Consider the following 13611-nt stretch of genomic DNA (forward strand, 5'->3'; position numbering starts at 1 on the left):
ATTTTCAGTACTTGGTTAAACATTGCTGGAGATTTTGTGATAAGAGTACTTGCAATGCCAAGTAGAAAGGGAATGACCTTTAGGGCATTGTCATTGTTCAGATGTTGTTCTAGCAGGTAGGTCCGGTGCTCAGGCTGAGACTATTTCTTTTTTAAACGTGATGTGTTAATGTGTTACCGTTGTGTTACTTGGAGTTTAACATTGTAAACATCTCCTTCCTCATTAGCAGCAGTGCACGTGACTCAGGTTTCTTGGCAAAAAGGTTGGCTTGCATCTGACCCAGCTTACTATGCTTTGTATTTCTGTGGCTAATTAAAGAGCCACAAGATTTCTTATTGGGTAAAGGATAATTGTGCCAGCAGAGTTAACAATGCTTGTACTGACACGGGCTGCTGTGGTTTATTGCATGTTTGTAACTTAAATCTCTATTTGCAGTGACTTACCTGTCCATTGCTTCTGCTGGGCCCACCTATGCAATGTGGAATACCTGCTTGGGGCTTAGAAACACTTGGCTGCCTGCTACTTAAAATAACTACTTAGGTGCCCAAAATCTACTCCTGGGAGCAGGAGGATTGTTAGCTTTGTAGGTGCCCATGGGTTTCCTGTGTAGGTGTGAGTCCTTCCACATCCCATTAAATTATGTAGCTGATATAAATCAGGTTAGCTGGACTGCTGTCAATACAGTCACCCTAATTTAGAGCAAAGGTCTGGTCTGTGTGCTCTCTAGCTTGGCATGTCTCAGATGATGTGATGATAATGAAGCCTGGAATTTAGGCTGTCACTGTTTTCCAAGGAGTTCCCTGTGCAAAGCTGAAGAGGGCGGTTAAATCTAAGTTCATATCAGGGAGCAGCTGAGATCAGAGGTGGGTTTTGATACTGGAATTGAGAATAAAAAGTGAAAAATCTCAGTCTGTAGAAATGTGGAATACAGTTAATTTGTGTTTTGCAATGAATTGATATAAATGTGCAGTTGCAGTTAACTGACAGTGGGGTTAGAAAAAATAGCTTTAATTGGTGTGCTAGTTGTAACTTATCTAAACAGCCAGGGGCCTAGCAAAGCATGGAAGTATTGCTTCTCCATCAGGTCAGAAACTAGTTAATAGGAAAAGGGGAATAAACTTGCTTTTCCCTTTACTCTGCTCCACGTGTCTTGAGTGATTAATCTGTGCTTTGCCTCGAGCAGTTAATCTGCAGTGGTGACATTTCAATTATAAACGGCATTTTGTCCATCCCCTCTGGAAATTCTGGATTTGTCAGTGCTAAAACCTCACCAGTACATGAATGCAACTTCACTGATAAATGCACAGCTAAACCTTCTTTGCTTTCAGGAGACATTTTTGGATGCTATGGCAGTACCTGTAAGCATGAATTTGAATCCAGAAAGAACAGCAGCAATGCACATTTTCCATATTCAAACAATAAATTTGAGACAACACTGCATTGATGAAAAGATGGGCAACAGAATGACTGGGTGAGGCATTGATTCTACAAATTTCCTTACTTTCTTTTGAGAAACATGGACAGTGAAAGTAGCAACAATAGCAGTCCCACTTTGTTCTTCAGTGGATTCTCCTCCTGATTTGTCTTGGCCCCTTATTCCTAATTAAGGAGATTGATAATACAAGGGAGGTTATTACAGTCCCAGCTTTTCTGTGCTGTTTAAGTCAACTTATATCTTGTTTTTTGAGAGTATTCTGACCTGACTGCTGAAAAATAGAACTGATTCTTACATCCTCACAAGATTGCTTTTTTATTTATAAACTCTGGTTCCCTTTCTACTAGCCAATACCTCCTTAAAAAAATTAAAATCCACTCATTTTTCTTTTTCAGAAGTATTCATCATTCTTACATTCAGACTTACAGACTTCAGTTTCATGTTGTTTTTTCAAATCTTTTGAAAATTTTCATGCTTCAAGCCTCAGCCTTTGAATCTGTCATTGTTTACAGGGACTGTGCAGCCAATGAAAGGGTTGAGCAAACCTCTCCTCTCTGGCTCACCAGCCACATTCTGCATTAATAAAAACCCCAACCTCTGTGTGTTATTTGATCCTTTGTTTTCTGGTATAAATTACACCGAGGAAACAGTTCTTGGTAACATTTCAAAAACATTATTTCCTTCACAGCCTCTGGTTAGGTGAGACCTTTGTTCAGGACAGGTTCATCCAGCATGAGCTTTTCAGGGGCAGGCAAATTCCACTACTACCTGGTGGCTGTTGTTCTAAAGGTTGTTCTTTATAACAATCACTAGAAATACTGTAAGTATAAACATATGGGTGTTAAGGCTTTGAGAAATCACTGGATATATTTTTAAATGCTCAGTCTATGACAAAATTTGGTAATATTTTATAGTTAGAATCACAGAATATTCTGATTTGGAAGAGACTCATATAGATCATCAAGTCCAGCTCTAAAGTGAATGGCCATACAGGGATCAAAGCCACAACCTTGCTATTATCAGTACCATGTTCTGACCAACTGAGCTGTCTCAAATGAAGTGTTTGTACTGCAAAAATAGTTTAAGATCCTGGGCATGCAAAACCTATTTGACTTCATTAAGGCTCTGCTGAGATCCTGCCTTGATTGCAGAATGGAAGTGTATTTTAGATGAGTCTTCTTTTGATTAAGGAATACCACTTTGCTTGTCACAGGCAGATAATGCAAAACCCTAAAACCTTCCTGACCCTCCCAAGTGAAAAAAGGCAAACTAGAAACCAGTAATTCAGCCAAAGTAACAACAGTGGATTTTTTAATGGAATGCTGTGTGTGTTTGTGCTGATTAGAGTGTGATACCACAACAGGGATGTAGGGTAGTAATTGCAATAACACAATATTAAAATTTAATTAATTCCTTGGGACTGTGGCTTGAGGTTTCTCATTTTGATTTGGTTCTGGACCCTGGGTGGCTACTGCATGGCAGCTCTGGTGTTCTCTCACTCACTGGTCTGGGTGCTGCCCCTGGGGATCCCTGGGTGTGGGTGCTGGTTATCTGTGCTCAGCTGCCCCATGCACCACCCCGGCACTGTGTGACCCACCATCACATCACCCCACCATCCCATCATCCTGATCCCAAGCCCTTCAAGATTTGAACAAGGGTCTGTGTCAAATTTTGCAGGTGTTTTTTTTTAGTTGCTGACCACTACCTGTAGCTGGACAGTTAGGATTAAGCAACTGCATTGTAAATTCTGTATGCTTGGTTAATCTGTTGTTTTAAGGAAAAGGGAAGACAGTCCCAAGATGAACGGGCTGGACAAGAGCCACCAAGAGTCAATTCAGCAGAACTGAGCAGTAACTGCGGGAAAAGTGATCACAGCAGCAGGTAATCTAGACCACCAATTCACGGACCGCCTACTCAAAACGGACTCATATGTCAGGAAATGTAATATAATTTGTAACCAATAAAAGCGGAGGCCTTTGTTATTATGTATAAACAGTGTAAAGTTTTGATGTCCTGCTCGCCAGCCTTTTGTGGGTTACCGCCCCGCTCCCTGCTGTGCTCAATGGGGAATGAAGGGACAGCATCACCTCCCCCCGCTGTGTGAATTGGGGCTGCGCAGCGGGGAACGGGCAGTGTTCGGGACAATCCCACCGCAGCATCACCCCTCGATCCATCACCACATCGCCCCCCGAGCTCTGCCCGGCCGCTCCGTGCGAGGGATGGAGCGCTCGCCCCGCTCCCTGCCCCCTGAGCACTCATTAACCGCGGTGCCGCCGCTCCGCGGGGCCGGGCCGGCGGCTCCTGCCCGGGGAGGCCGGGCCAGCGGAGCCGCCCCCTTCCCGCTCCCTGCCCCGGCTCCCGGCTGAGGGCCAGGGCCGTGCCGAGCCGTGCCATGGCCGCTCCCTGCTACCTGGGCTGGGATTTCAGCACGCAGCAGGTACCGCGCCACCTCCCCCGCCCCTCCCCTGCTCTCCCCTCCCTCGGCCGGCGGCGGGGCCGGGGCTGCCCTGCCCTGCCCGCTGCGGGGCTGCGCTGCCCGGGACGGCTCCGAGCGCGGGCCGGGGCTGCGGGCAGCGGGGGCTGCCCCGGAGGGATGCGGGGGATGAGGACGGTGCTCCCCGCCGCGGCCGCCGAGCCAGATCGGGGCCAGGCCTTCCTTCTCTCGCCGCTTCCGTCCCCTCCCCGCGCCTTCCGTCCCCGCTCTCCTCCTTCCCCCGGCGGGTTTGGTTTGCCGGGCGGGGCTGCTCGCGGTCCCGGGGCCCGGCCGCGGGGAGCGGGGCGGTGCTCCCTGCCCGGAGCTCGCAGCCTCTGCAGCCCGACGCGGCTGGTGCCAAATTATTCACGGAATCACACAATCCTTAGGGCTGGATTGCCCAGAGGGGTGGTGGAGTCTCCGTCACTGTAGATAGTCAAGGGGTGTCTATACAGAATCATGTGCCAGGTGCTTAGGGACGAACCTCCTAGAGCAGGGAGGCTGGACCGGATGATCCACTATGGTCCCTCCAACCTGACCGATTCTGTGAGTCTGTGGAAAGGACCTCTGGAGATCATCCAGTCAAGCCTCCTGCCAAGGCAGGGTCACCTGGACACAGGAATATGTCCAGGTGGGTTTGGAATGTCTCCAGAGAGGGATACTCCATGTCCTTCCTGAGCATCCTGTTCCAGTGCTCTGCCACAGTCAATGTAACAAAGTTCTTCTTCATTTTGAAGCGTAACTTCCTGTGTTTTAGCTTATGGCCGTAACTCCTCTGAGTCATTTGTTTGTTTTAAGATGTCCATGGCCTGCACACAGTGCATGTACCTGGTTGTTCTCATATCCCCTTCATCCCTTTCTGTTTGCCCTGTCTGAAGCAGTGGGTTGTATATCCAAATGTGTCCTGCTTCCCCATCCTGCTAGGGATGGGTTAAATCCTGGAGGAGTGCTGTGGTCCTTCTTTATATGCAGGCTGCATATAGACCCCTCTGCCTGCTGCTGTAGGATTTGCACCCAAACCTGGCTTCCCAGTGTCCTCGTGTGAATCAAGACTCTGAACCTGGATGCTCAGGTTTCTGCTTGAAATTCTGATTTGTAGGCACAGCCGGGTATTGCTGCACTGCAAATAGAAACTCTGCCCAAGTTGTGCAGAGACCTGAACATGTTAAAAATAGGTGTTCGAGCATAAATCACCATTATGGCTGTGCTGAAGTTTGGGAGCTTGAAAAGACACATCCAGGTTAGGTTGATCAAGTGTTTTTATGGGGACATGCTGCAAGCAGAGAGCCAATTAAGCTGCAGTGGGTCAGAGCCATTTTTAAGCTAGTGCAGGTTGGTAATGAGTTGTGCCAGGGCATAGATAATGGCTCTACACTACTGTGGTAAAAATGGGGATGGCCTTGTTATTTGAATGCAGCTCCTTGAGATGACAGTCTGTAGATTTTTTTTCTAAAATCAGCTCCTTTAGCAGCAGTTTGCACTCTCACTCTGGTTGAAATAGGCACAGAATGTGAGCTTCCTTCTTGCTTTTCTTTTCAGCTCTTACTGTCTTTCTTCAGAACTAGGTGAACTTAAGTGAAGATAGATGAGGAAAGGTTGTGGTACCCTTCTAATTCGTGCTTACAAGAAGACTCAGCTTTGTGGAGTTGGGAATGTTGCTTTCTGTTGCAGTAGCTCAAAATACACTTATATAATGCCCTCTGAGCTTTTCCAAATGGGCAGAGTTTGATTTGTTCACCATCTGGGGAGCAGGACAGGTGTTCAAGGTAGCCTAAAGGGTCTGTGAGGTTCCTCGGTAAAATGAGGCAAAAAAGAGGAGGTGACAAAAAAAGAAGGTGTATGACATCTTTAATCTAAGATACTGTATTCTTTGGAGGAACTGGAAAAGCTGGCTACTGTGATGCAAGCTATGAGCCTGGTAACATGTTTGCTGTTTTTAGCACATGCCTGTAGCCTGGTCTTGTGCATTACAGGACAAAGAAAATACAAACAAACAAACCCACATGTTCCTGAATAGGTAACATTCTGGAAATTCACATAATAACTTGTTTAATGTAAAATTATGCCCTACTTTCAGTGAGTTGTATGGATTGGGGTGATTTTTTTTTTATTTTTAATTTCGTCTGTGGGAATTAAATTATTATAAATGAGTCATCAGTGCTATTCAATTATTGCTAGATTTTGTTAACTTCCTGTTTTATATCTTCTAGTTGAAAGTCATTGCTATTGATGAACAGCTGAGGGTCATTTATGAGGATAATGTTCATTTTGATAAGGACCTTCCGGAATTTAAGTAAGGCTTTTTATATTTTGTATTTTACTTGGATAATGTAATTTAAAGCTTTGGAGATTGGGATGAGGGGACTGTTGCCCTATTTGGTCTCACTGATATTTATGGAGGCACAGGAAAAGTCATGCCATGCTCATGTTTCCCACTCTGCAAGGGCAGTATATGCTCTTGCCTTCCTTGAATGTAAATGTAACAAGAGCTCTCAACAGGGGACAAATTAAGAAAATATACTCCAAAATATTATATATAAATAAACTATTCTTTTTCTTTTGGAACTTCAGACTTGACATGGCTGGGTGGGATGCTCTCAGAAGAGCATGTAAATTGCATGAGGGGAACATCTAAAAGGTATTTGGAGATAAATTCAGTTGTTAAGATGAAGAATGACAGTTTTTGCTTACTTAAATGATAGACTAGAATTGACAAATATTATCCTCTAGTCACAAGTTTCAATAAAACACACTTATTTACTTGATGGTTTAACAGCAGAATTGAACTTCATCTTTGAGGTTCAAGTCACTAATTGTGACAGAAATAATTATGAATCACATGCAGCCAATGAGCAATATCAGCAATGGATTCTATCACAGATCTTTAGGATCAGGGCCTTTCCTTGAAAATCACTTATTTTGTGATTATGTCAAACATGTTACCTCCTAGGAGCTGGATTTTACTTTTCCATGTTTCAAACACTGATCTTTGCTCTTAACATAAAAGCATTGCAAATTCTCTTTGGTCATTATAAACTTGAAGAACTCTACTTGGCAGGGAAAAAAATATTGCTGAATTTACCAAGAGAAAATTCTGTTTTTCTGTAGGACTCAAGGTGGAGTCTACATTCACAGTGACAGACTGACAGTCACTTCACCAGTGCTTATGTGGGTCAAGGTATGAGCAAACTTTATATGGATCAACTTTTTTCTTGCTGTTACAGAAATGAAAGCTTATTGTGAGCAGTAGTGGAACCCATCACTCAAATCAAAATACTCCTTTTGCTTACATTCTGTTTCTTTGAAGTGTTGTTCTATGTCTTTGGTATGCAAATAGTAATGCTATCAACAAACATAGCAGAAATTGCTAACATTTTGATGGGGTTTTTTGTTTGTTTCTTCACTCTCTACTATTACAGTATTCTATGCGTGAGAAATTCCTTCCTGATTTTTCTTCATTTGAAAAAAAGGCTCTTTTTTTCCCCCTCATACACAAATGGGACAACCGTCACTTTGCCTTGCTTGAATCTGTGTTTTTGTAGCCATCTCAACTGTGACACTTCCGTGGTACTCTGTAAATTTGTTTCACTAGAGGGATTTGAATAGTCAAAATATTAGGTCACAGAACACCCAGGTGGTGATCCACAGTAGCTGACAAAGGTTTGATAAATTTGCTTGCAGCTGGTTTTTTGAACCATAATGAAGAGACACTGATTATTAAATTAATAATATAATGATATAGGTATATATGATGCTTCTTTGGAAGTCTTGCAGTGGTCCATTTGTCAAGGGAGTCTGGGAAATGCTGATCTAAATTAAACTATTTAAAGATAGATTAATTTTTGACGTAAAACTTCAGGAAAATATGTCAAGAATCAAATTTACCTAGGTGCTTGAAGTGCTAAAATCACTTGAATTATCTTTCTCTTAGAAAAGAAGGAATCTGTGAATTTGTTGACTCTGGAGGCCCTGGTAGTGAGGTTACCTAATGTCTTGTAGGATGGGGTACAGGGTGTACCCTATTAAGATTTCATAGATTTTCAAAAGTAAGAACAGAAAATATAATCTTGCTTTGTGTCTAGCACTCTTAAAATGCTTTTTAATGAAGTGGAGTTCTTTAATTTTTCCCTCTTATGTAGGATTCAAAGAACAGATCTTTGTGATTTAGTTTCTTTAAAGATCTTATTTTTCCCTTGTGTGATTCAACTTTTCTTTTATAGTCTCTCACTTAATAAATTAATTTATGCAGATTTTTGAAAAGTCCATAGTCATTAACTAATTTTTCATTATCTGCCAATGAACTCTTATCAGTGATGACATGAATTTACTGTTTAATTCCAGATTGTGAGTGTGCATAATTTGATAGCTCGTTACTGTCGTTCTTGATTCTGTTTGTTGTTGTAGGCTCTGGATATGATCTTGGAAAAGATGAAGTCTTCAGGCTTTAACTTCTCTCAAGTCAGAGCTATGTCTGGTGCTGGCCAGGTTAGTTTATACAGAAAAGTTCAGTTTTACTGCATTTCTTTGAGTATGAGGTTGAGTGATAAATTTAAACAGTTGTATGGCAGAAGACTGTAATGGCATAAAATAAGATCTAAGCTTCTACATAAGCATCCACAGACATTCCTCAGGGGAACTGGACACCTGAAGCACACAGAGCAATCACTGGAAGATGGTGGGAGTGGAGGATGAGGTTTACAGTGCAATTGTTTAGATCAGCATAGTGCAGAACTGCTTGGCTTCATGGTGTTTTAATCCTTTGGTCATTTTGAATTTCAGCAGATCCAGGTGGAAAATGGGGTAGGAAAACCAGCAAAGAGCACAGTTTGCTAAAAGCATAACAACATCCCACTGAGCAGTTTTTTGTTGGCTAAGGCAGGGATCTGCACAGAAACAACAAAACCCAAATGATGCAGAAATGGTGAAAAACGATTCCATGATTTAGCCTGTAGAGCATAATGCCTTTTTTTTTTTTTTTTAAATTTATAAAACCCACCCTGACATTCAGTCAGTTAGCCAGTCTCCTCCTAGTACTCCAATGAATCAACAGAGGCTTTTATAACTTTCACAGATGATATTCAGGGTGAGGACAGCACCAAAGCAACAGCTAATTCTGACATGTGAGGTTTAGGTTATTCATCTTGATGTATCTGGGACTAATTAATCAAACCCCTTGCTTTTATCTCCATGTTTCATTGATTGCAGTTGAAAGTCTGAGCAAAGTGTCTGAAAATCAGAGCTGGTATCAAGGCTTTGCTATAAATTCTTCAGTGGAGCACAAGTTGGGGACTGCCAAGTAACCCCACCTTACTCAAGTGAAAAAAGGGGATGATTTCCAGACTGCCCATACTCCCTTTATTTTTTTTCTCCCTCCAGCAAGGGGCACAGGCTGGTAACTGATGGATCAGGGGGCTGTACTGAAATAGCACAGAACTAAATCTTGACTGTGGAGCCCTGGCTCCAGCTCAAAGAGCCCTCAAATGAGTATCTAATGCCATTAGCAGTGCAATAATTGTCCCCACTAGAAAATTCCACAATTCAGAATAGTATTGTGATTTAGTGTCTGTTTTGCTCAGTCTTAAGAGATTTTTTTGTGAGACCCTTGATTTGAAGTGGGCCATTTTTTGGCCCTGCTTTGGAGAGAGCTCTTTTGTTTCTTAGAATGTAAGATCAGAATATGAACTTTGAAGCTTGGGAAGGCATCTCCAACCCCTGTTTCTGTATTTCCTACAGCAACATGGGAGTGTGTACTGGAAAAAAGGAAGCATCCAGATTTTAAAGAATGCATCATCTGAACTGCCTTTACATCAATCACTAAAGGTGAGGTGCACAAAAGCTCTGAAGGGAGGGCTGCATTGTCCTTTTTCTGATCCTTACACATTGCTTTTCTTCCTCTTGTTTGGCTGGGCTGCAAGCCCCTGCAGCAGATGAAATGTGGTAGTTATTTCTTCAATTGTAGGACTTTGGACACTTCATTTTTTCCTAAATTAGAGTATGTTTTGCTTAAAAAGCTTACAGGTGTCCCAGAATCTTTCTAGGTCAGAGTAGCAGCTTCTTCGTTCTTCTAGAAAATGTAATATTTTTGTAACCAATCTGTAAATATATTTTTCAAAATATATTTATATTAACAAAAAAAAAGTGGTGGAAAGGACCACTGTACCTGAGTTTCCTTGCAGGATGTGCAAGTGATTTCATAAGAAAGTACATCTATTTAAAAAGACCAGTTTACACTTGCCTCTGAAAGGATAGAAGTGTAATGTTGTGTGGACTCAAAATCCTGACCAAGTACCTTGCTGAACCTCAACATTTTGTATGTGTGTGATTGGTGAGCTTTGAACACGGACGTGAAAAGCATTTATTTAAAAAGAAAAATTGGGAGGACTCAGCTTTCCTTTGGAAGACCCTTCTTCCCTTACTTCAGTGTCAGAAAGGACAGATATTTGTTGAAAGGGTGACTTTTGTATTAAATGTGCTAAATCATTAGTTTTGTTACTGTCTCATCTGTGCAAAACTCATGGAAATGGCATTAAAATTCTGGAATAAATGGTGTATTAAGCCACAGTTGTATTTCCAGGTGGTTATGCCATGCATTAAGGAGAAATGTGTTAGTAGAGCTGTGGGAAGATAATCTGATGGTTTGTGGAAGGGTTCTAAAACGGGCTGGGGTTTTGGCTACCAGGGTCTGTGAAGTGACAGCAGAAAAAGAACGTTGCTTCCCTCTGATGCAAAGTTTGGGTTGAACTTTTCATCCCTGGCCAACATTGTACCCAATATCTGCATTCTGTAATTGCTGAGAGAAGGGCAGAAGGCACGTCAGAGAGCTGAGCTGTGAGCTGATACATATGGCTGCTGTATTTCATTACTCTAGCAGGAACTTCTCAGAGACCAGACCTGCTAACAGAGGGTGTTCTTGATTCCAGGGCTGTTTTTCAGTCAGTGACAGTCCCATCTGGATGGATTCCAGCACAGCCTCCCAGTGCAGAGCCCTGGAGAAAGCCCTGGGGGGAGCTCAGCACCTGGCCAGCATCACTGGCTCCAGAGCCTATGAGGTAAGGAATGGATGGGGGGAATGTTTCCAGCACAGGATTCTGCTGGGAGCTGTTCTGTCACCCCAGGGAGCTGCAGCAGGTAACCACCAGCAATTATCTAGGAAAGACAGAGCTTTTGAAGAAACTCCAACCGTGCTGTGCTTTGCATTAGTCTCACAAAGGGAGATACAGAAATTTCACGGTGAAATAAACAAAACACTGGGAATTTTGCTGCAGGAGGCAGCCACAGCATTTGGCCAGTGGTTCCCAAATGCAGTGTTGGGTGGCCATGCTGAAAGTCTCAGGGCCTGCTTGTCCCCTGGGAGCATCTTGTGTGGCCACATTTCTACTGGACTGGAAACCCAGTTTGTCTTACACGTTTGTTCAGGGTAAATCCATCCACCTTTTTGGGAATCATGCTCTAGGTTACTTCTGCCATTAAGAGATTGGCCTTTTAATATTTCCTGGAGGCTAACAAGCAGCTGTTGACCTAAGAGAAGTGTTTCAGAGGCTTGGGACACTGTCAGAGATATGCTGTCTCTTGCCTCCTCTTCCTGAGGCTTCCCTCCTTGTGACTGTGACAAGGAGTTCTGGAGTGGGAGCAGGGCTGCCCTGCAGGCACCTCAGCCCCTGGCTACTCTTGATTAATCAGAATAAGGCTTTAACCTCCCAAACTGATGTTTCTGTTTCAGGATCATCATGCAAGGTTTATGGCTGATGTTGAAATCAGGCTTTGCATACCACTAACAGTTTTTTTTTCACTTGTTAAATGTTAAGGTTTCAGTGTTAAGTTTTTTTGATTATCTGACATAACACATGGATGAAAAATAAATATTCTTACAGCTGTTTTTAGCCTGTGCTGGAGTTTCTGCTTTGAGTATGAAACTTCCTTTTTTAATTTCAATTCACCTGCCTCACAGGCAGGTACACGGATTGTGTAGCTTAAACCTTTTCAAGGATTTGAAGGCAGCATTTGAATTGTGCTGGTTCCTGTGCACAGAATAAGTGTGATTCATTCCATTGAACTGTCATTTCTGAAATGTAAATTATGGATAGTAATGCTTTTCCACATGCCTTTTTTTTCAAAAGGTGAACAAAATTCTCATAATGAGACTATGTGTTATACCCTGTTTAGTGCAGATTGCCTGCTGTGCACTGACTTTCATCATGCATCAGGCAAATTAAATATCCAAAGTGCAATGTTCTGAACTCATTACACAGAGTTAATGATTATTGACTCCATTTAGGGTTTGTGTTTCTAAGCATTTGCATTTCTTTCTCAGCGTTTTACAGGAAACCAGATAGCAAAGATTTACAGCCAGAATCCTGAGGTCTACAAGCAAACTGAGGTTGGCTTAACTTCAATTCCCTTATTGGAAAACATGGGTGAAAATCTTTTAAAATTAATTTTGTGCAGATGTTTTTACAGACCTTTTTGCTAAATATTATTCTGATTCTTGTGTTTGAATTTAAGGTGAAAATAGAATTTTTAAAATTCTGTTAAATTATTAGTGGTCAGGCAGATAAAAATCTGACATCTGTTCTACTTTGAGTGTTATATTTCTCAAGCTGGTGAATTGAGCTTTAAACTGAAGTTGTTGGGGGAGGAGAACCTCAGACCATCCCATTTCTATCAGGTTGGTGCCAGAAGGAGATGCCCAGAGCCTGGAGAGGGATGGCAGGTCAGCAGGAGAGCACCTGAAGGACAGCAGCAGCCAGCAAAGGCACCTTCAGTGGTGGAACAGATTAAATGTCTGGGCAAACACACATGGCATGGGGAATAAACAGGAGTTAGGGGCTGTGATCCTTTTGGCATTGTGGAGACACGGTGGGATGCCTGCTGGAGTGTTGGAATGGAAGGATACAGGCTCTCCTAAGCTGGTTCCTAGTCAAGGATCACCTCCTCCAAGCTCTGAAGTGATGCATCCCAACTAAGGTTAAGTCAGGCAAAAACATCAGGAAGGCTGTGTGGATGAACAAATTGCTCCTGGACAAACTCCAACACAGAAAAGAAGCCTACAGAAGGTGGAAATAAAGGCAGTAGCCTGGTAGAAATACAGAGAGGCTCTCTGAGCAGTTAGGGATCAGGTCAGGGAAGCGAAAGCCCTGACAAAATTAAATCTGGCTGGGGGCATCAAGGGCAATAAGAAAAGCATTTATAGCTATGTCAATGTTAAAAAGAAGATTTTGAGAAATGTAGACCCCCCTCCAAAGGAAATGGGAGACCTGGTTACCCAGGCTGTGAAGAAGGCCTGGTACTCAAGGACTTTTTTCCTTGACCTTCACTGGCAAGAGTTCCAGCCACATCACCTGAGCCACAGCAGGAAAATTTGGGGACTGGGACAATGAAGAACCACCCAGTGTGGGAGAATATTGAGTTCAAGACCATCTAAGGCACGTGAAACTGCACAAGGACCTGATGAAATGCTTCCATAGGTCCTGAGGGAACTGGTGGATGAAGTGGCTAAGCCACTATTCATCATATTTGAGAAGTTGTGACAATCTGAAGTTCCCACTGACTGGAAAAGGAGAAACATAGACTCTGTTTTTATAAAGGAGAATAAGGAAGATCTGGTTTTCCATTACTTCAGTTCTTGATAACATTATTTTTTTTTGTGGGTTTATTTTTTTAAATCTCACCCCTATATGAAGCAGTTCATGACATGAGACAGTGA

At 42.7% G+C, this 13611-nt stretch overlaps 1 protein-coding gene across 1 annotated transcript in view; it reads left to right on the top strand.

Annotated features, from left to right (window-relative positions):
• Positions 1 to 3827: 3827 nt before the first annotated feature.
• The window catches only part of XYLB (xylulokinase), a gene marked incomplete at both ends in the record, with an annotated part of 81325 nt that continues 71541 nt past the window's right edge, over positions 3828 to 13611 (top strand). Inside the window, 7 exons of the mRNA XM_084226402.1 lie at positions 3828 to 3872; positions 6119 to 6201; positions 7017 to 7086; positions 8313 to 8393; positions 9642 to 9728; positions 10829 to 10957; positions 12220 to 12285. Of these exons, the coding sequence (XP_084082528.1) occupies positions 3828 to 3872; positions 6119 to 6201; positions 7017 to 7086; positions 8313 to 8393; positions 9642 to 9728; positions 10829 to 10957; positions 12220 to 12285 (561 nt within the window). The remainder of the gene's footprint in view (positions 3873 to 6118; positions 6202 to 7016; positions 7087 to 8312; positions 8394 to 9641; positions 9729 to 10828; positions 10958 to 12219; positions 12286 to 13611) is intronic.

Source organism: Fringilla coelebs, assembly GCF_963513975.1.
Source record: "Fringilla coelebs genome assembly, chromosome: 1".
Lineage (NCBI taxonomy): Eukaryota > Metazoa > Chordata > Aves > Passeriformes > Fringillidae > Fringilla > Fringilla coelebs.